This window comes from Caenorhabditis briggsae, assembly GCF_000004555.2.
Source record: "Caenorhabditis briggsae complete genome, chrV, whole genome shotgun sequence".
Taxonomy (NCBI): Eukaryota; Metazoa; Nematoda; class Chromadorea; order Rhabditida; family Rhabditidae; genus Caenorhabditis; species Caenorhabditis briggsae.
This window is the reverse complement of record NC_013488.2, coordinates 8,853,939-8,876,983: the sequence shown is the minus strand read 5'-3', so window position 1 is coordinate 8,876,983 and position 23,045 is coordinate 8,853,939. Positions and strand designations below refer to the sequence as shown.

The following is a 23,045-nucleotide window of genomic DNA, read 5'->3' as shown; positions in this document are numbered from 1 at the left end:
TGGTCTTTTCAGAATTTTTTCGGAATATCGAAAGTTACGAGTTTCAGTATTTCGAAATTTCGGAATGCTCCGATTTGAAATATCGAAAAAAATTTGGTGAAAAGTTGACAAACAGATTTCAAAAAATCAAAAAAAAATCAAAAGTATTCAAAAGTACTGTATTCAAAAGTATTCAAAAGTAAAGTAAAAATCAAAAGTACTCGAGACCCAAATACGAACTTTTCTTGTGCGTCTTTGTCATACCGTCGTCCAAAAAAAATTTTCTATTTCCGAAAAAAGCCTCGGAAATAAATATTCGGACGGAATTTGATTCCAAAAATTGTTACAATTTTCTGAATTTCGAATTCCGTTCCGAACGTCCCTGGGTTAAAGTATTCGTCAATTTTTCAAACCTCGAAACACTTGAAGACTGTTTAATAAAAAAAAATTGAATGAGAATATTGAAGATCTTAATTTTATATAGGTCCCATTCCTTGAACAATCGCGATAAAAATTAGAATGAAACTTTCAGAGCTATACCGTAAAACCTGTGATAGAAGGACCACTTTGACCTGATTTATCTCGATTACTGTAAGAGATATCGAAAATGTGTCAAATTATATAATGTTTGTATTTATGTGATAAACAAATTATCAGTTGACAACGTTTTCATATTTTTGACTGGAACCGAGATAAATTGACTCGAATTTTAAAGTCAGGGGGCCCTTCTATTACAGGTTTCACAGTAAGTAAGGCAGAGATATCCGGATTCCGGATGCCGCGAATTCAGGCAGGGTTCCGAGAAAATAAGCTCATTCCGGATTCCGTATGCTGGATTCCGACCATCGGAAAAGTCATTGACATTTCTGGAGGGAGGTCCAAATACCATAAGATACAGTAACTCAATCCCACAAACTCACCGGTTCTTCAACACCACCACCGTCGTTTTCCATGATGGTAAAAGTTCAAATAGTGAAAGAATATATTTGAGAAGACTGTTTGAATTCAGAAAAAAGTTCTAACGACTTCTGGGAAGAATACGAAAGAAGGGCGGAACGAAACGAAACGACCTATCCAAAAATATAGGTCTCCTCGTGCCTTGGCAGTAAAAAAATCGTGTGCTGCGAATGTTGTCCCAATAGAAAGAAGAGGGGACAAACCACAACAATTCTTATTCTTCTTCCTTCGTTCTCTCCTTGTTTCGTGTTCCGTAAATCGAAATATCAAAATCAAAATATTGTGCGGGTTCTTTTAGGTGGAGATCCACAAGGGCCACGACAAAAAGTAGATGATGAAGAAAGTGAGGGGACTCCCAAGAGGTGCCAATAATCGGAGGAAGGGATGCTTCTTCACCTCTCTTTTCTTTTATGTTTTTTTATGATTTCTGGTAGTCTTCTTTTCCACTCTCTTTCATATAATTTATGGGTTTCTTCGAACACCACATCGTTAGATGCAAAGTGGGCACATTAAATCATTTCAGGAGGAATCGAGAAACTAGAAGAAAAGTTTCTAGTCAAGAAAAAGTCGATTCAGGAAAAAAATGAAGAAAGAAGCGAGATACGAAATTTCAAGAGCAAAACCGAAGAGACGAAACAAAAAAACTACGAATAAATACAATCCTCTTTTTGGGTGTCATTTCATAAACATTTTGGTGTCACATTTGTTTTTTTTTGCGTATGTTGGCGTTTTTAAGGCAAGAGTTTCAAAATTCTTCCTCCTCCTTCAGATGAACTTAAAGATCTATGTTTATATTCCACAAGTTTTCATACTTTTTTGACGAGTGATTCATGTCTTACGAATCCAGGATATTCCTACCAAATGAAACCAAAAAAGATGACGATACAAGTTTTTAGGATCCGAAGGTGTGCTTTTTTATAGATTGACCGAAAACAGAGTTTGTTTAATAAAAATAATTTGCTCAGAGTTCATGTATTAACAATAATTTCCAGGATAATTTGAAGAAACAAATTTTTCAATAAGTTTTTTCGAAACTTCAATATTTTCAATATTCAAAATTTATAATAAAATGAAAAGTTAGCCGTAAAAACCTTTAACAGAAGGGCTCCTCTGACTTTTACCTTTGAGCCAATTTCCCTCAGCTTCTGTCATAGGGGTGAAAAAGTTTTCAGCTGATATTTTCCGCTGATAAATTGTTTATCATAATGTCAGAAATGTTTTGTCAGTTGACCACTTTCAGATATCTTGCACAGGAGCCAAGATAATTGAGCTCAAACTTGAAAGTGTGGGGCTTCTATTACAGGTTTTACGGTGAACATTATTCTCAACTAAACTTTAAAAATCTTTAAAATATCTAAATGAACTTTTGTCATAATAAAATCTTTGAAGATTCTTCTGAAGTACACTTCCTCCCCTTTGTTTTTTGAATAGAAACTCTTGAGACAACGAACCTGAGAACTCTCTTGTTGCCTCAAACGCTTCCGCATCCACCATGCTCTTGGCATCCGAACTTCAATTGGAATCCGATCTTGAACACTTTGAAACCATGACAAAATTCGAAGAAAAATAAGCATCATTTTTTTCTTCTGGTCAGTAAGAGTGAATGAAAATACTGAAAATGTGGAGGATGCAGCAGGTGACTTACTCCTCGCCTACTAAGAAAACCATATAAAATTCACAAATTCTCGAACACGATACGTTTACTTATTCATGATTTTTCCCACTTTTTTTTCTGGAATTCTTACTGGTCGTCTGATGAACATTTTGTGAATTGGAAGAATATCTGGAAATGAGAAGTATATAAAACGAGGGAGTTTTGATGCTTCAGGATATCAAAGTGATAATCAGAAAAGTCTGAAAAGTGCAAAATCAATCCAGATGACACAAATGAATGACACCTGCTCCTGAAAGTGCAGACTCTTCGGCATCATATCAGCTGATAACAACCTTAAAAAATGATAAGAAAGTCTCATTGTTCTATCCTTCAATTTCATTTTTTCCCCCTTCTCTCGCCAGGTGTCATTTTATATTCTTCAAAAATGCGGTCATCCTTTTCTCCGAACTTTTTCCCGTCGACAGAAAAAGTGAGTGCTTTTCTCTTTCGTTTCTTTCTTTTTCCTGCATTGGTCACTCTCAAAAGGACTTCTTCTCATTGTATACATTTCTGCTGGCTCGTTGCCAGGTCACCGCCACTGACCGGAGCTGCGACGTCTTCTTGTTTTGTCTCTTTTTTGCTTTTGTGTACTATTTTTTGAAGATGGCATATTATCTAGTTGATAAGAGAGTATCGAAAAGTGAAAGCTGTAAGCTGATTAGGTACAAAAATGGGAACTCCTTGAATCCTATTGAAGTTTTTGTAATATTACCCAAACTCCGGAAATATTTTAATACATACGAAATTAAAGATTATTAAAATATTCATTCTTGTAGACAAGAATTAAAACTGCTGTAGAACCTGTATTAGAAGATCCAGTCCTTCTATTGCAGGGGCTCTTCTATTTTACCGGCCATTTTTTCCGAAATTCATTTTTAAAATCGCAGAATTCCCATTGAAAATTCATGAAAGTCTATTACCTCCACTAAAATTTAACAAAAAAGTGGTGTTCATACAAAAGAGAAATTGAGAAATTCCAATAATGTTTTTGTAGCTAAAAAGTACGGACATTTTTAATTTCAAACGACCAATTTTTGAGGTGTCCCTCTATTGCCTTTCTATTTTTCCGAACCCCAAGAACAAGAATCGATTCTGACCTTTTCCATGATATTCAATCTTCATAATAAACATTTTTCTGTCTTTACTTGCTCTTTCAAGGATACAATTTGTTCTATGTACTCTGTGATCTTGTTCTTTTGGATTCTGCCAATCCAGGTGTAGTTTCCTGGAAAAGACCAAAGCTACGCAAAAACTAATCTGAACCCGAGTCCAATCATACCTATAATGAAAGAGAAATTGGGTGGGAAGCACGTAGTCGTATAAATAAAAAAAAACAAATTGTTTTAGTCAACACTACAACAATATTTCGCCTATTTATTCTCCGGAATTCTTTTATTCTGCCCCTTCAAAGGAATTCCAGAAACAAAAAAAAATCATGAAAGTCAGTTCTGTAGTGTTTCAGTTTTGGTTTTTGTTGCTGTTTCCGTTTTTGATGTATACTATAAACCATAAAAAGAGGATTTTACTAGTAAAGTGACACTGGTCGTTGCATCAAAGAATGTTCCAATGAATCAATAGAATGAAAAGGTCGAGAGAAAAAATAGTGTAATGTCGGTTAGTCATAGGTCAAGAAGAGATAAAAATGTGTCCGCAACGGCCCTCGAAACTTAAAAGCTTGTTCATTCTCTAATCTTAGGGTCCTTCTGTCAGGGAGATATCCAATCTGAATTTTAATCAAACAAATGGTTGACATACATACATGAAAACAATTTTTGACCTAACTTCTCCCTAGATTTACATATTTTAATATTCAAAAAAAATCGAATATTTTGCCTCCAACGTTGTTCTCTTTCAGTCTCCAATGATGATGAACCAGGCGAGGGTGCTCTCAACTGGAACTACTGACAATGGAACAATACAGTATGATGGTAAATGATTGTTAAAATATTCATTCCCTTGTAGATATGACCTTTTTTGTTTGTGATAAGATAACCTGATACGATTTGTGTCACCTACTTTTTTTGTTAATTTTTCGTTTATGTCATTTTCCTTGTATATGGTGAGAATTTGAAGTTTTGAAGTTCCGCTTCTGAACTATTTTTCTTTTTCAGTTTTTATTCCAAATTTTGGACTATATGAACAATGGTCAAAAATTAAATTTATCAAACCTACGACACCGTAGAACCTGTAATTACAAGGCACCCTACCTTTTAACTTTGAGCCAACTTTTCTCGGTTCCTGTCGAAGATATAAGAAAGTTGTCCACTGATGAATTTTTTTATCACAATATGCAAAATGTTTTTTTTTTCAGTTGACACCTCTTTGATATCTTGCGTAGGAATTGAAACACATTAATTGAGCTCAAACTTAACAGTGTGGGCCCGAAGTAGAACATTGTAGGCAATGTTTCCAACACGAAGTGAGGCATAAAACAATTTGTGAAAGACACTAAATAGAGCTTTCCAACCAAAAACAATTATGTCATTTAACCGGAAGTCAGTCCTCAAAAACAATACTCTTTTAAAAAGAAAGAAATTTTCTCATCAACCTAAGATAATATTTTATTATTTGCCAGCCGTTCTCCTACATTCCCACATTCTCACCCTACGAATCAAAATCAAATATGAAATGTCTTCCGATCTCTATTCCACTAGCACTATTTCCACTCACTGATTTTCTGATCGTAGCTTGTGGAATCTATTCTTAGTATCTCTTTTGCAAATGATCGTCCCCCTCTGTTTCTTTGAGTTTTGAGCCCAAGCTCAGACATTTTTTGAACCCCAACCTAGAAATGGCCGAAAATCAGTGACAAATATTAAAAATTCCTATATTACAGAAGTCGACGAGACAAAGCGTTGGTTCAATCGAAGATTCTGTTTTCTATCGGTTATTGGAGTTGCCGTTTTATTGTTGGCAATGGTTGTAATTGTGATAATTGTGTTGCTTTTGACACAGTTAAAAGCTGCTAATGCAAATGCAGTCAATGTTATGAGCTCTTCAAAATCGCAGATGGATGAGTTGACAAGAGTATGTAACATTTTAAATGTCTTTTTTAAATTGAAATCTTTCATGAATAATTTCTGATTTATTAAGTCGTTGTAAAGGGGATATGTTCCAGAAGCTGACTCAACCATTGGAGCAACTTGGTCCAACCCTTGAAAAACTATCCAATTTGCCTGGTATACCTGGAGGTGGATTCCATCATCCTCCAACACCTCAACCATCCCCAGGTGTTCCTCCAATCAGCCCTATTGTAACGGGACCGAATACTACACCAGAACCACCAAGAAGATCCCCGAAAGCGAGATATGAGTGGAAAGGATGTCAAAATGTTGGAAAGTGTGAACTCTCAGGGTAAGTATTATAGTTTGAAGAAACCACTGTAAAACCTGTAATAGAATGGGGACCTTCTATTACAGGTCTTATGGTATTTGGAAGAAAACCATTGCTCATTTAGATACAACAAACCTCCACTGGTAATCTTGAGTTTGGATGGCTTTGCGAGAGAATACGTTGATCGAAACATTGTTCAAACTTTGAACCATTTCGCAGAATGTGGAGTTAAAGCTGACAAAGTGTATCCTTCTTTTCCATCGAAAACTTTTCCGAATCACTATTCAATTGTTACTGGACTCTGGCCAGAATCGCATGGAATCACTGACAATAGCGTATTTGATCCGTCAATTTCCCCAGTTCTGGAATCAATGAAAAGCACAAAATATGACAAATTTTTCGAAGGAGAGCCAGTGAGTGATTTGTAAGAATTCAAAAAATTAGAGAAGTTTTTCAGATTTGGTCAGTGTACAAAAGGAAAACAGGAAAGAAAGCGAATTGTTTATTTTGGGTTGGATGTGCATACAATAATAGTGGATATGCTCCTGATGTCGCACCTGCCTATAATCAAGAACTTCCATTTAGAAATCGAATTGATATGGTTGTTGATTGGTTAAAACTCCCAGCTGACGAGCGACCTGGATTGATAACTGCGTATCTTCATGAACCAGATAATGCAGGACATTATCAAGTGGATGATGAGGATGTTGATGAAAAATTAGCTGAGATTGATGATAATTTGGACTATTTGATGAGTCGATTGAATGAGGAAAAGCTTCTGGAATGCATCAATTTCGCTATTCTTTCAGATCATGGTAAGAGTTTTTTGACCATGTGGTAAGACTCATTGAATTCTTCAGGAATGCAACTAATCGACAAAACCTATTACTTTCAAGATTATCTTGATTTGAAGGGACTTATAACTGCAAAAGGAGTTGTTGGAAGATTTTACATCAATAATACTGGTGATTGAAATGAAGTAAGAACACGAATAGAAAGAGAAAAAGTTTCAGATATCTCTGTAAATGATGTGGCCGATCAACTACGATGCAAGATTGACACGGTTAAGGCAAACACAAGAGCAGACAATCCAACGAGAAAACATTACTCAAGAGATCCGAGAGTTGGAGAAGTGTTACTGGAAGGAAGGGCTGGAATCACATTTTATAAGTAAGTTGGTCTCAATCAATTTATTTATATTTAAAATAACTTTTACCAGAAGCAAAGCAGATGACTACGAACTATCTGGAGATCATGGATACGACTATTTCAATCCTAAAATGCACACGATTTTCTATGCTCGAGGGCCTTCTTTCAAACAAAACCAGACGATTTCTCCTTATCAAAATGTCCAATATATGAACCTTTGGATGACTCTTCTTGGAATCGAAGGAGCTGTTGAGACAAATGGAACACTTGGATTTTTCGATAATGTTTTGACAAATCCGACAAGAAAAGAAAATCCAACAAATGTGATTGGGTGAGTTAAAAAACTGATTCTCAAACTGAAAGCTAATAATTTTTGAAGGGAGTGTCCGATGATTGCATTCCCATCTGCCCTCAATTGTTCTGGAGATGTGCTACCCCAGACATTGGTTAGTTTGGTCCTACTTTTTTTTTGTTCACTTAATTACTTCAGAATCAACTAACTGCTAAACTGACTAGCTGTGCATTCTCTCCGTCACATATTCCTTTGTACTCGGATAATCATTGTTATCAAAATTATTGTGAGAATTCAGTGATTGTTAGTAGAAATCCAAAAGATAAGAGACGGGCATTCATTGAAATTCTGTCACGGGACGAATCTTCGACGCCTACAAATTTCACTTTTGTGAATGCTAAGTATAAATCGTCTTGTCCAAATCCAATATCCGATGATAGTTTGTTAATTCTTAGAAACTCTCGTAAGTCAGTTTTTTTCACTTCCCACAGGTTTTATCCTTTTCAGAGCTGAGTTGTATGGCGGATGCGAGGATACAACTTCCTAATAATTTTGTTCTCAGTGAGTCAATTGAATCATTTTCACGATGTAAAGTATTTTGTTTCAGAAGTTCTAAACCCACTTCAAGCCAAATCTGTTCAGTACTTGAACAAATATGAAAAGATATACGCCATTTCTGGAACGGCGACGGATTTGAATCATGATGGAATTGCGGATTCTGATGGGTGAGTTTTGTCAAATACAATCAAACATCTGTTGCAGACCTCATCAAACTTAAATTCAATTTCAGCTCTAACATAACCCACATCTACCGTATTTTCCTTATCTGCGACTCCAACTGGCTCTCAATGAATCCTCCTCTGTGTACCGATTCCGAAGCCATGCAGACGCTATCTTTTATTTTCCCGATCTCCGAACGGTCCACCGTGGATTGCATGGTTTGTTTTATCTTCGTATGCGTCATCCAAACAAAATTTCTTCAGGAATCCGATGACGTTCTTCTCGATTACACAGCAACTATATATGATGTAGAACGGATTGCTGGATTCCAGTTTGGACTTGGAGCGCTTTCTCAAAATCAGAATACCATCCTTCGACGAAAGATATCAACTGAACTTTGGTGATATATTGACACTTTTTTAGTTGTTTTTTTCAAAAGCATACCAAATGAGATACGGGTTAAGAAATTTCTGGTCATCTACTTTTTATTTTTGATATTTTGAATGAATGTTGAATAAAAGATTTGGATTCGAATCATGTCAGTGCAAGAGGATTTCCGATAGAGACAAGCGCTTAAAAGTGAAAGTCCACTGACAAAAATGATGTGTTTCCGTTGTTTCTTTTTTCTTTTTTTTTAGTTTCTCTTTTTGGTCAACCCCCGCAAAGTAAACAAAGGAAAGAAACAAGTAACAATTCCAGAATCTTTCTTTCATTTTTCAGAAATGTCATTGAGAAATTTTTCATTGTCTTTCATAAAACCTCTAATAGAAGGGCCCCCATACAATCAAGTTTGAGCTCATTTATCTCGGTTCCAGTGAAAGATATGAAAAAGTACTCAACTGTTAATGTATTTCGGATATTGTGATAAATAATTTATCAGTTGATAATTTTTTTTTGTACCTTTGACAGTAATCGAGATATATTGGTTCAAAATGGAAAGTTATGGATCCCTTCTATTACAGGTTTTACGGTAATTTCGTTCATGTTCTTTTCATTCTCACCCAATGATTGATGAGAAACAATTTCTCTCCCTTTTCGCTTCATCTTCCCTTTTTGACTATCGTCCTTCGAACTTTTTTTCTAGGGATATAAATCGAAAACCCGTTTCTAGGCCTTCGGTTGATCCAATGTTATGATTTTCATCCTAATTATCTCATCACTTGTATTCATAGATTATGCTCGAACTGCGGACTCAAATGTGAGTTATTTTGATCAAAAAATTTGGTTTCACGAAACAATTTATTTAGAACAGTTTTCAAACCCCGCCAAAATATAAATGGGCGGGATGTGAGAATCTTGGAAAATGCAAACTCGATGGATTCGCAAAACCTACGCTCCTGATACTCAGTTTTGATGGATTTGCTAAAGAATATTTGGAAAGAAAAATAGTAAAATCTCTCGAATTGATAGCGGAATGTGGAGCCCGAGCAGACACTGTATATCCATCTTTTCCATCAAAAACGTTCCCAAATCACTATACAATGGTAACTGGACTCTATCCAGAATCACACGGAATCAGTAAGCTCGGTAAAAATGAAATCGCTTTTCCAGCTTTTTTTAGCTGATAATAATGTGTTTGATCCTAAAATTTCGCCGGATCTTCTGGCAATGAGGAAATCGGAAGCAGAAAAATATTATGAAGGGGAGCCGGTGAGTGTTCTCTCTTGCAGTTAAAAACATTTTCTAGCTTCAGATTTGGTCAGCATATAAAAGACTAACAGGACGTCCAGCTCATTGTCTTTTCTGGGTTGGATGTTATTTTAACCATACAGGATATAAACCAGATATCTCTCCAGATTACAATCAAGAGTTACCATTGCAAGAGAGAATAAATACTGTAAGTGGATTTTAATATTAAATTACATAATTTTTATTCTAGTTGATCAGCTGGCTCAAGCTTCCAGAAAAGGAGAGACCTGGGCTTATCACTGCATATCTTCACCAACCAGATGCGGCAGGACACAAACAGAAAGATGTAAGAATACTTTGTGGAAAATGATGACTATAAAAAGAAAATGATGAATATATATATAATTCAGATCGATCAAGCTTTAGAAGATGTGAATCGATACATTGATGCTTTGATGGAAAATCTTTATGATGAAGGGCTTTTGGAGTGTATAAACATAGCAATAGTATCGGATCATGGAATGCAGGTTCTCAATAAAACAATTGAAGTCGAAGATTATGTGGATATGAAAGGGTTGGTACTTTCAAAAGGAGTGGTTGCGAGGATTCATCTGAATGGAACTGGTACGCGAAAACACAAATACTAACTTATTTCTGATCATGCCCTCACTATCAGATAGAACCATTGATGAAGTGGCGGATGAAATAAGATGCAAAGTCGATGGAATAAAAGTGAATACTGTAAAAGATATTCCAGTGAGAAAGCATTATTCAAAGTCTACTCGGGTCGGAGATTTAATTATCGAGGGAAAGCCAGGAACTACGTTTTATAAGTATGTGAAAAGTCATACAGCGCGTTGCAGGTTCGTAACTTCAAAGCTGTTAGAGGTATCGGCCTAATTTTTTGAAAATCGGTTTCGAGACAACAAATTAAATCTAGTGGACAATTTTTGTAATGAAACCTTGAGAACTACCCGAGTTATCTGGAAAGTCTGAAAATATGCCTTCTGCAACCGTTGCAAGTTTATACGTCCACTACAAAGATCAGTAGATCACGACCTCCAGCGAAGACGGAGGTGTTCAATTTGGATTCTTCCTTCTTGGAAACGGGCTTGGAAAAGAGAAAAATAAAATGGAAAATGTAAAAAAGGATTTATTGAAAAAAAAAAACATTTCAAATATAGATATTCCTGAACATATCAACAAAAATTATGAAAAATGAAAAGTTTTAAAAGTGTACTGATTAGCCAGACTTTCGTCTGTTGATCCCTTTCGCCACGTAGAGGCTCAGTACATGAAAGGGAAAATGGGTTTTCACTGGGGGAAAACACCAACACAAAACCCCATGTATCCTAGGAGACAGTTTTCTAATTTTCAATAGTTCTTTTTCACTCCTAAAAAGCTATACGATCGCTATTTATTGTTTTTGTTCATTTTGTTTCTTTTTTCTTTGATTGGGTCTTTTGCAAAAGGGGGACGTTCAGTGAAAATGAATTCACCTAGCCATGAACCACCAAACATGGCGACCCTGAGGGCCTTTTGTAACTTTTTTCGCATCCGACCAATCGAAAGAAAAAAGCAAATGAAACAATAAACAGCTTACGCAGGGAGCTTCAGAGCAGTCAAAAAGTGCTAGTGACAATTATCAAACTAATTCAAAAAGTGAGATATCCCAAAGAACTGTTTTTTTTTCAATACGTGGAGTTTTCTCCACGTGGACAGAGGTAGGGGGTGTGACCTAATATTGATTGATTTAAAGGTTTATTGCGTAACGTGTGAAAAGTTTTAAAAACTCGAAAATTGAATGTAGATTTAAAAACCCCATTAAAAAGTGAACAACTAAGGACGAAAGAGTAAGAACTAGGTTGAATTTGAGCTGATCCTGTTTTTTTTTGTTAATTTTCGGATGAGAAAACAGTCGATATGACAGTGTGAATGATTTAGGTGCTTTCTGATAGCTTTTTGGTCCATCCAGCTGCTCCAACTGCCCCGATTGAAGCTTTTCCAGCATCCGTCGGCAAAAGATCCCATGACATGATACAAACTGAAAGAAAGAGGAACACGTAATGAAAACAACTTTTTACAATGATTTTAGTTGTACAGAATCAAAATTGGACACCTCCGTCTTCGCTGGAGGTCGTGTTCTACTGATCTTTGGAGTGGACGTATAAACTTGCAACGGTTGCAAAAGGCACATTTTCAGGCTTTTCGAGATAACTCACGTAGTTTCAACGTTTTATTACAAAATTGTCCACTAGATTTAATTTGTTGTCTCGAATCCGATTTTCAAAAAATTAGGCCGATACCTCTAACAGCTCAGAAGTTATGACCCTAAACATGTGGGGACGTAAGAACCTCCAACGCACTGTATAATTCTAACTTGAATGATAACATTTGAGAAGTGCAAGCGACGGAGGAGATCATGGCAATGACTATTACAACGAGAACATGCATACTGTAATGTTCGCTCGTGGTCCATCCTTCCGAAAAAATGTAAAAGCTCCACCGTTTCAAAATGTTCAGTATATGAATCTATGGCTGGATTTGTTAGGATTGAAAGGAGCTGTAAAGAACAATGGAACTATTGGATTCTTTGATAGTATACTCAAAAATCCTCCAATTAGGGAAAATAATTGGAGTTCTATGGAGTAGGTTTTGTGATACAACAATTTATTAAAGGTCCGTATTATAGAGAATGTCCAACTTTTGGTTCAGCTGATGTTCTTCCATGCAGCGAAAGACAAATTAATTATCTGGTGATTTTTTTGGCAAATGTACGTTAATAAGAAAATTATATGTTTCAGAAGAAACTCTCTACCCATTTGAATTCTTGTCAATCTATCAGAAGCTTACCACTTTACTCCACTGATCATTGTTTTCAAAAAAATTGTGACAATGTTCTGATTGTTCATAAGAAGGAAGGTACGGAAGCAATTCAAAATTTCAAGCGAGCGATTCATTTTTTTTAAGATTCGAGAAGAGCTGTGATTGAAACACTTTCACGCACTTCATCCTCTAAAAAGTCAAGCTCATCTGATGGAAATTTCAGTTACATCAATACAAAGTATTCATCCGAATGTCCGGCTTTTAAGGGAAGTCAGACATTCTTCACGGCTGGATTTGATGGTTTATAACTAGTTGAAACTGAGATTCAAACTCAAAAAAAATTCAGAAATTAGCAAATTGGCCAGCGCGCAGTATGAATTTCCTGAAAGATTCTTGAATAGTAAGTCGATTTTTAAATAGCTTTATCAATGCAAGCTTCAGACATTCTTCTGCCGTTATCTATAAAAACGGAAGAATATCTCAATCGCTTTGGAACAATTTTCGTTATATCCGGACTCGCTGCGGATTCTGACCTGGATGGTATAAGTGATAGCAAAGTATCAGTGTAATTTTTTTTCAAAATAAATAGATTTTGATTGCTTAAGTTTAGGCCGCCGACTCATTTCTACCGTATCATCATAACTTGTAAAGGCAGCTGGCTATCAAAAAATCCTCCATTGTGCAAAACGTATGAGGAAATGAAAGTTTTGGCATTCGTGTTTCCTATCCTGGATGGTAAAAGCACGATGGATTGCATGGTAATTAAGGTCGCTGCCTTAGAAAAAAGTATGCGAAAATTTCAGAGTTCGGACGAAGTGCTTCTTGACTATACGTCTACAATTGAAGACGTTGAAAGGATAGCGGGGATTCAATTCCAGATTGGAGCACTCAGCCACCAACAAAACGTTTATCTCCGTAGAAATATTACAACTTCTTTGTGGTAGATTTGATAACTTATAAACCGGGTACTTTCATTATTAAATTACATATTTACAAAGTTGCAAAATAAAGAAATCAATTAACATTTTGTCGTCGCAACGAATGAGAGAAATCCACTTCTTCACCATCTGATTCCACTTCTTCCTTCTTCTTCTTTGTCACTCTTCCCATTCTCATCTCATCACAGATCTTATCCAGAGTGGATGAATCGACGAATATCTCAATATCAATATTCGGACATTTTTTGAGTAGCGCGGTGATTGATCTGTATGCTTGTTTCCAATTTTTCTTGGTAGCATGATCGACGATAATCAGAGCGAAGATTCGAGTACAAGGAACAATGTCATCTTCCTGAGATTCTTCTGCGAGAGTTGTCAATTGGCGCATTCCATCGGCAGTGTCGTTTTTCATTACGCTAAAATATTATTATTATTGTTATTTCCTAGGAAAGCAACAAGAACTGACTCTAAAATGCTCATCAACTTTCTCAACTGTACAACATATTTCTTAAGATCCTCTCTCAATGCATCGATCCCTGCTGAAGACATGTTCCTCTGTTCCGCTTCTTGAACACAAACTGCTGCCATTTGAAGAGCTCCCATCGCCTTATCCAGCGTTCTCAAATTTTCTGCTTCAATCTGAAATTAAATTTTGAAATTTGTAATTAGACCAAAACCCCACTATTGCAACAGATTTATAAAAGTTTCCGAGATGCTCGAAGGACTGCGACTTAGTGTAGAATGTTTCAATATCTTTTATAGTCTGTGCATTATCTTGCCAATCGGTGGTTTGGAGGAAATTCGCAGCCAAAATGTAAATTTCTTTGTTTCGAGCAGTGGTTGCGAAGAAACGAATTTTCTGGATATCTCCAGATTTCAGTAGAGCTCGCATGGCCTGAAAAATAGAATTATCAATGATTGGAATTTACTGAAACTCACAGAAAGTTTATCACCAGCTTGAGTGAACTTCTTTGCTGATGCAGAGTAAGCTCCTTGTTGAAGACACAGCTCAGCAACTGTTTCCAAAACTCGTTTTCTCTCATTTACATTTGGCATGTCATCTGAAAATCCACTTTCAGAGTTATTATTGATTATGATCCACATGCCTTTTGAAGGAGTCATCAACTCCGCAAACTTATCAGTTACTCGGACGTTTCGGGATCTGCAAAGTTGAACAGCACTAGCAAATTCTTTAGCTAGACACAAAAAGTTCACAGCTTTCTCGTAGTTCTGATTATTTTCGAAGAATTCTGCAGCACGTTTCAAAATCTTCGGATCGGTTCCTGCATCCAAATCTTTTGTAATCAAATCCAGAGCACTGAATTGCTCGGTTCTGAATGCCAAGTCCAATGCTCTTCCAATCATTCCAGCCTTATGATACAACATGACTGCTTTATGAGCATATCCAGGAAGATCCTCATAGTATCTAGCAGCATTGACAAGTTCTGCTCCACCAGCCATTAAACACAAATTCGCAAGTCTATCCTTCATATCATGCTCTTTTGCCAAACGGATAGCAGATGATAAGGCTCTTGCTTTCGTGTAGAATTTGACGGCATTCACCACATCTCCTTCATTATCATACAATCTTCCAATCAAGTAGCAAGCAGCCTTATCCTTTGATTCTTCTGCCAATCGAGCGGCTTCGTCTATTTTCCCTTGGAAACTTTTGACACGAACAATACAGTAGTAATCTTTAGCAGAAGAATAGAAGCTCAATGCTCCTTCCAGCTCTCCGACGCTTTCCAAATATGCTCCCCACCAGCTGTACAGGGATCTGAAAGAAATAATTTTTATTTATCACTGATAAGTTATCAGCAGTGAAGGATAACTCACTCTTCTCTCTTTCGTCTAACATATTGTTCAATTTGTTTGGGATAGTCTCTCAACATTCTGAATACTTCGAATGCATGAACTCCGGCTTTCTCGTAACTGAAAATGAAAATGTCTGTATTTTCCTGAAGTTAACAATGACAAACTTTTCGATAGCAGCTTCGATACTCGTCGAATCCTTTTTGGCTTCCAAAAACTTTGCATAGTTGTAATGCGTATTCCGTAGGTGGATTCTGTCTTTAGTTTCAGCGATCTCAAAAGCATGTGACCACATATTTTGAGATTGATACATTTTGTTCATCAAATCGTATCTCTCATTTTGAGCATAAATGATCAATGTTTCTTCCAACATGCTCAACTCTATCGCCAACGCTGCACACTTCATCGAATCGTTTTCTCCATTTTGTATAGATCTTCGGACAGCTCGTGCTCCTCTGACATTTTTCATATGACCCAAACAAACCATTGCTACATCGAGACGCCTAGTTTTGATGCTCATTGAGGCCATGTGATCCCAAACACTCTCACTGTAAAGATATTGGTTTTATATTTTTAATCGATGTACCTATGCACTACCTCTTGATGAACTGAATCGCTTTAAATGCAGCATCCATACTCCCGATTGTCAGGTAGAATGAAAAATCCATCATAGCCTTTCGAGTTCCCTCATCACAGTTCTCATTTCCCAAAAACTCTCGAAGACATTTGGCAACCAACGTTTTTCCGATAGTTCTTTCATCTCTATTGTCCTCATCATCCCATCCTGGTTTTCGGACGAAATAAAAGTTGGGAACAGAAACAGACACCAGTTTTCCACAATGAATACTTTTTGGTTGCATTCCTTGAAGTTGAATACCATGCTCTGATGTTACAAAACAAGTAAGAACTCGTTGATCCGTCTGAAAATATTTAAGATTTTGGTATTCCAAATAAATTAAATATCAACTGATTCTGGCTCAATATTAACGCATTCCACAACCAAATATCGTGCGTCGTTTTCATCCCATTCAAGTGCGCCTGCTCGATGATTCATCATTTGGAATCGAGACTGCTCTCGTGCCATCTTCCGAGCAGCTGCTGTCACTGGTCTTCCACTACTTGTATGTGCAAGTTCAGCCTGTGTTTCATATTCTTGAGTATCTGTCATTCCCCGGTCAAACGAAAAGTAAGAAACCGAATCCAGTTCAGCGTCGTAGACAAGAAGGCGTTCAGCTACTGTGGAAACATCCTGAACTTGAATATTTTACAGTCAGTATACAAGAGATTGTTCACCTCGAGATATGTAACTGCAACTTTATTTCCAGTGTGGTTGATTCTAATCGTATGAAACTTATAGAAATTCGGAACATTTTCGACGATATACTTTGAGTTATGTTCCTGATGAGCATCTCTGAAATTTGTAACTCTCATCAACATTCACAACGATCAATTTACTTTGAGCTCAAATTATAGATTCTCACAAATCCATTTGTTGTCGCTACTGCCATCCATGACCGATTAACTTCAAGTATTTCTGGGTCTCCTTCAATTTCCGGTAGCGATATTTCTTGGCGAAGCGTTCCTTGGAGCGTTCTTGCAAATATTTTGTCTTTCTCAATGCAATACAGATTCTGATTAACAATAGCCACTGAAGTGGTAACACATGCGAACGATGTGCATTGGATTGTTGCCAGGGACGTTTGTACATCGTATGTGACCACCTGAAAGGAGGATAAATTACAATTCTAAAAATAGATTGAATACCGTATCATCATTCCAAACGACAAGCTGTTTTTCTCCGAGACAAATTCCTTTTGCCGATGGAATGGACAACTTCAATTCTTGAGAGACTCCACTTGTCGCATGCAAAAGTGTGAAACTATTCGAACTGGTCTGGATGGCTGCCATCTTTCCCCGCATTTTGACCGTAATTGAGTTTTCTCCAAGGAGAATAAGACCTTCTTCTGTTATTAAAGCGGATGTGCTGATAATCGGACTCCAACGGATTATTGATACCTGAAAGCTTGGATGAGTAAGTTGTATCCAGTTTTGCTAACTAATTTTGAGCTATTTTTTCTACAGTAGTCCATATTGAAAGATTTGCAAAAGAACTGTAATAGAAATCTGTTAAATTTTCAATGACTAGAGAATTTCAAAAGAGAAACATTGAGGACCAGAGTTTTTTTGACTTTGTCGCTCTGTTCGAATGCTCAGAACATTATAAATTTTTGCAAAAATTTCAGACAGTAACAAACAAAACTAGAACTCCTTATTCGTGATTGACAACTTTTTTTGTAAAATTGACACCTGAGGAGATATTCCATGTGGAAGAAAGAGGTCTTTAATTGTCTATGCGCCTGAAAAAGAGGCACTGTGCTCTTTTACATAACACCTCAGGTGTCGATTTTCCAGAAAAGTGGTTAATTACAAAAGTGAACATTTTGTTTTATTCTATATGTTCTAGAATTTAATTCTGAAATACTGTGAAAATTCGAAAAGAAGGATTTCCCAAAATTGAACTCAATCATCTCGATTCCTACAAAAGATATCAAAAATCAGTCAACTGATAAACTTTTTATCAGAATTCAGCAAGTATTTTTGTAGTTTGCAAATTTTTCCTATCTCTTACATAAATAGAGAAAATTGAGCTCAAAGTACAAGTCTGCGGTGGCCAACATAGCAACAGAGCAAGTTAAATGTTAGCAAAAACAGAATCAATACTTAGAATATCCAGAAAATAGCAGAGACGTCATCTATATTTTATGAGACACGCGCTTTCTAAGTAACTCTTCAATTCAAATAACATATTCGAACACTCTCCTCTCTTTTACCAATCCCTAGTTTTAACATTCAAAGGATTAGCGTGTCTTCTCGATTCCACTCACCGGGCTATCGACATGCGTGCTGGGGCTCAGTTTCCATGCGGTCTCAATATTAGTATCTGCTCGTTTTCTTTTCCACTCGGCGATGTTGTCGAGGTTGGTAGCCGCTGTTATCACACCTGATCAATACAATCTCCGTTCTTTATTTTTTCGATTTCCTGTTTTTGTGTTGCTTACCTCGTTTCCCATTCACTGTGACCACATTTATTGTCTCGTCTGGTTGAAATCCTTTGCTCACATCTAATGCAATTGTACCATTGTCTTCTCTGATTAGATCCCAAACTCGAATTTCTTTTTCTCCGTAACACATCACAAGAAGCCCATCGTTTAGCTCCATATAGTACTTGTCCGCCGTTCCTCCTAACTTGACTTTTACTTTTTCTGCACATTTTCCATCTACTGACCCTTTTGTTAAATGGAATATAAAACAGTCTCTTGTGAAAGCAATAATGGTAGAAATCATTTCACAGTAAGCTAGGTAGATAACTTCCGAATCCAACTGAAAGGCCAATTTGATTCCTTCCATATCCCTTTCTTACCTTGTGAACATTTCTTTGTCTTTCAGTATCAACTCCATAAATATGCCCTGTTTTACTTGCAAACAAGAATTCGGTACCAGTTGGCACCAAACTTCTGTCTGCTCTCCTATCCAATAGAGAGTCTTTCGATCCGAAAGATGGTTCATCTACCCCGCTGTCGTCGTCTCCTGATATTCTGGTTGATCTGTGTCTGAAAAATTAACTAGATATTGTTATGAATGTTTTTTGGCTGTTTACTTTTCATAACTCAGCCGCTTACACCATAACATAACTTGATCACCCAATTCGATTTGCATGAGATTGGATGTTGATATATCCTCTCCTATATTCAAATAGCTGTACAAATGAACAGAAGACGGCTGAAATTGTAGAGTCATTGTTTTGGCTCGAGCGTTTTCACGGCACATAATTTCGAAGGTACGAAAATTCGGGGTACAATGTAGTACAAAGTGATTTAGGGGTACAAAACCAAACATTCGGAGGTATAACTTCTTTTAAAGGTACCCCCCAAATCGAGGATTTTGTACCCCTAAATTGCTTTGCACCCTTCGAATTATTTGCTCGTTTTCACTCACATTATGTAAAGTCATCAAAATGGTTCCGTCATGACTCCAATCCACACCTTGATTAGGATGAGGGTACGTTTCCATTACAGTGTGAGCTAAAAAGGAAATATTTGAAAAAACGGGAAAAAAGCGCAGTGCTCACATATAACACCTCCTTTTGGGACAAAGCAAACTCCTCCATCTTTCCATCCAACCACTACAAACTGCTTCTTCGGATGCCATTTCACACAGACCACTGTTCCAGTTTTAGATGGGCCTTTCTCTTTTATAGTTCCCTTAAAACAGAAACAATTCAAATCTACCTATCCGGGTTAATCCGTCTTTTATTCTCACCGATGGATCCGAGAAAGCAATGTTAGCTTCTCCTTTTGTTTCATCTGGAGTCACCACACAAAGCCAACCACAATGCGGTGCCCATTCAATTAATGATGGTTTCATTGAAAAATATGAATAGAAAAGAAATAGCGGAAAGGGGATTTAGATTCGAATTTTAATAGGAAACAGCAAATAGAAAAAGGAGCAAGAAGTCAGCATGCGTTCCGTGTTGCTATGGATACCCTCGCTCTCGTTATGGATTGTTGAAGCACAACGGAAATGGGGGAGGAAAACGGAGAGAACGAGAGAATAGGAGCACAAAGAGAATGGGAAGGAAAGAAAGGGTATTGAAAAATGAAGCCTAATTGCTTGGATTGGGGAGGTTCATCTCATGGAAATCACAACGGCGTGCAAGAAACATCACGCAGTTCATCTTTGGACAATCATGACAATTGAGGAATCGCTTTGTAAATTCCAGAAGTTTTAAAACAATTGTACAATTATATTTCTATTAATTTTCGTGCCCGCAGGACATTTATGCCTGACGATAACCCCGTTTTTATCAGTCCGGTTAGTAAGTTTGTTATTAGGTATTTCAATGACTTACTATATGTCCAAAATCTGAGTATGAAAAATAGAATTATCAGAAGACCGGAAGCTATTGAATGTTCAAGATCGTTTGAATATTCAGTATATTTTCAAAGAATAAATTATTAGCCCCAAGACACAATATAAAGTTGTGAAAATTGGGTCCTCTAGTTGGTGCAATTGAAAGCTCATATAAAACCTCGGACTGTTGCACCGAACTATTAGGGATGCGCGTTTGATGTAACTGTATCTTATTGCAAAACCAAAACAAGATAACATCAATCAGCTGAATATTTTTCAGATCGATCCTCTACTTTCAGCCAGACCGTAGGCAAAATATTAGTAGCTTACTTGACGAACTACGCTGTATGTAGATAGAATCAGTTCAAACAGTGCGCGCATTACTTTTGCACAACCCTGATAATAGCAAAGACCTCACAATCAATTTTCTCTTTGGAGTGAAAAAAATGGTTGTTCAAAACAAAGTTTTCGGTTCGTAACTCTTCTACTATTGGCTCGTAATGAAAACAAATTGATAGCTGCTAATTATCATTGTTTGTATTTTCCAATGTTTGTTTCACCCTAATTTTCGATCTGATGTCGAAATTTTTAATGACACACACTCCACTTTTTTGGGGGATTCATTCCAATTTACGCTCAAAATCCTCTGTAGAGTAAAACTCGTATTCTGACCACCAATTCTTTTATGATTCATAAATATAGGTAGTCTCACCTCTTACCCTCTGATCCCTCGATCCCCCACTTGATCTTTGAACACCGATTCCGTGTACTTTTTGTTTTGTTGTTTCATGAAAATGTGATATGGTAATCAGTTTGGGATGTTTGACGGAGGAGGGCAGTGAAAAGATTCATAGGTTTAAGGAAACAGACACGGCGTTTCTGGGATTACTGTAGTGTTTCGGAGGGAACTTTTGGGAAGGAGACAGAAGCTAAAGTATCACAACGGATTTTTGATGCATCATATTGAGCTAGTAGCCACAAATATTTTCATGAACTCGTATGATTCCGATAACTTTTTTATTTGTTCAGCTTCCCTAATCAAGTTCATCAAAGTCTTCCAAATACTAGGAATCTCTCAAAAATCACGAAAAATGTAATCATAATATAATCCCGTTGTGCCTTTGATGTCCTTGATAATCTTCCATTTACATTCCAAGAACCTACTCTTTCCTCTTCATTCACGAATCCTTAGTCTATGCTCTGTGTTCTGTGATTGTACCCTCTCTGAATTGTCATTCTTCACATGACGCATTTCCAAATATTGTGATCCACATTAATCCCTTTGCAAAAATATATATTTGGAGGAGGCGCCAACCGGAGGGAGAAACGTTTATAAGGGCCACAAAACCAGCGACAACCATCATCATCAGTTTCCGAATATGAACTCAATCTATCTGACATTCGCTACATTTTTCTGCATCGTGGTAGTAGTTGAATCACAGGTAAGAGATCATCGAGACCTCGATTTATCTCTGAATTTCTATTTTCCAGACATGTGCCTGGACAACATGGGGAGCATGGTCGACGTGCAGTGATACATGTGGCAACTGTGGGACTCAACAGAGAACGCGTACATGCTCACCAGCATCAACGACTTGCACGTGTACAGGGTGAGAAATGAGAATTTAAACGCTCAGACAACCAATCACTTTTTCAGAGATTCAAGCGAACAACAAGTTTGTGCTCCAGCCATCTGCAAGTTTCCTAGAACTGCATGTTGTTCTGGATCCCCTGCATCAGTGGATGGATTGTTTGAATGTGCATAAAATGTTACTTCATTAGTATTCAATTAGCTTTTTGAAATCTTCCTCTCATGTGCCTTACTAAAGTATCTTATGAATTCTTTTTCTTCTCAATGAAATTAAATAATGTACAAATGAATTTATTAAACCATCGAAGCGTTTGTTGAACATTTAAATTGTCCATCCACAGAAGCGGGCTGACCAATGCAGCAACTACTGTTTCGTGGAAAGATACAGACGTCGTACGATTGGGATTGAGTGGAGTTTCCAGAACAGATGCAGGCAGTCGTCTGGTTCGAACAAGAGCGACTTCTGGTCTGGTTTCCGCAGTTTCCACAGTTATCTGTGCAAGTGGTCCATTGCGACCAGGTGGACCAGATGCAGTTCTGAAAGTGTAGTCAAGAAGTCTAACTATTCCAACTTATTCTGATAAAACTAGAATACTGCAGGATGGTCATTTTAATAAAATTATTACTCTGATGCAAAAATTCGGAACTGTCGAAGAGAAACGCCGGTGGCCGTGGCCGAAAGTCCTACAACGACAACTACCGTAACCTAAAAATAATTGCATTTTCGGGATATATCTTTTTCGTTTTTCTCTGCTTTTCGTCAGAGTTTCTGTTAGTTTTTCTTTTTAAAAAGTCAAAGAATTAATATTTTTGCTCACAAACTATTGAATTGGAACGCACGAAAATCGAGAAAATAAATACGAAAAATAGACATATAAGAAGATGAAAATTTGAAAATTTCTAACTCTGTCTCAAAATTCGTTGCAACTTAGTAAAATATGTATACTTTATACAGAAAAAAACTAACTTCAGGCAATTCGTAACTTTCTCTTGTCTGGCGGAGAGATTTTCACAGAAATTTCTTGAATACGATTCTTCCCTCGTTTTTAAGGTGAATAATGTTTTTTTCATTTGAAATTCGGGTCAACAAAACAGGAAAAAAATTATTGAAGAAAAAAACAACAACCAAAATAATAACGTGAGATATATTTCCGTGAACCTACAGAAGCGATCTCGAGATCGCTTCTGGGAATTTTGTGCGAGCGAAAAAACATCCAGAATCGATCCCTTGATCGATTCTGTAAGTTCACGTAA

The 23,045-nt window shown here is 36.9% G+C and overlaps 4 protein-coding genes across 4 annotated transcripts; 3 read left to right on the top strand and 1 right to left on the bottom strand.

The window, feature by feature from the left end:
- Positions 1 to 4,451: 4,451 nt before the first annotated feature.
- On the top strand, positions 4,452 to 8,488 carry CBG23390 (the record flags this gene model as incomplete). The annotated part of the gene is made up of 13 exons (XM_045237435.1): positions 4,452 to 4,518; positions 5,427 to 5,617; positions 5,709 to 5,944; positions 6,048 to 6,340; positions 6,370 to 6,738; positions 6,784 to 6,888; positions 6,937 to 7,093; positions 7,143 to 7,403; positions 7,452 to 7,527; positions 7,563 to 7,835; positions 7,856 to 7,925; positions 7,972 to 8,089; positions 8,155 to 8,488. 13 exons carry the CDS (start codon positions 4,452 to 4,454, stop codon positions 8,486 to 8,488), a joined length of 2,550 nt encoding a protein of 849 aa, XP_045097758.1.
- A 728-nt stretch (positions 8,489 to 9,216) lies between these two features.
- CBG23391 lies at positions 9,217 to 13,483 on the top strand (the record flags this gene model as incomplete). Its single annotated transcript, XM_045237434.1, has 15 exons — positions 9,217 to 9,282; positions 9,332 to 9,602; positions 9,646 to 9,734; positions 9,778 to 9,921; positions 9,982 to 10,059; positions 10,124 to 10,337; positions 10,390 to 10,546; positions 12,113 to 12,361; positions 12,406 to 12,469; positions 12,518 to 12,635; positions 12,684 to 12,839; positions 12,886 to 12,939; positions 12,981 to 13,104; positions 13,150 to 13,297; positions 13,343 to 13,483. 15 exons carry the CDS (start codon positions 9,217 to 9,219, stop codon positions 13,481 to 13,483), a joined length of 2,073 nt encoding a protein of 690 aa, XP_045097757.1.
- A 70-nt stretch (positions 13,484 to 13,553) lies between these two features.
- Positions 13,554 to 19,714, bottom strand: Cbr-che-11 (the record flags this gene model as incomplete). The annotated part of the gene is made up of 19 exons (XM_002636632.1): positions 13,554 to 13,893; positions 13,944 to 14,116; positions 14,160 to 14,372; positions 14,417 to 14,538; positions 14,584 to 15,254; positions 15,314 to 15,409; positions 15,457 to 15,837; positions 15,887 to 16,209; positions 16,257 to 16,538; positions 16,583 to 16,700; positions 16,745 to 17,010; positions 17,054 to 17,305; positions 18,175 to 18,290; positions 18,349 to 18,670; positions 18,711 to 18,900; positions 18,948 to 19,069; positions 19,286 to 19,371; positions 19,419 to 19,551; positions 19,610 to 19,714. 19 exons carry the CDS (start codon positions 19,712 to 19,714, stop codon positions 13,554 to 13,556), a joined length of 4,311 nt encoding a protein of 1,436 aa, XP_002636678.1.
- A 1,865-nt stretch (positions 19,715 to 21,579) lies between these two features.
- On the top strand, positions 21,580 to 21,966 carry CBG23393 (the record flags this gene model as incomplete). The annotated part of the gene is made up of 3 exons (XM_002636633.1): positions 21,580 to 21,642; positions 21,692 to 21,810; positions 21,858 to 21,966. The coding sequence occupies 3 exons, from the start codon at positions 21,580 to 21,582 to the stop codon at positions 21,964 to 21,966; spliced, it is 291 nt and encodes a 96-aa protein (XP_002636679.1).
- Between the last annotated feature and the right edge of the window lie 1,079 nt (positions 21,967 to 23,045).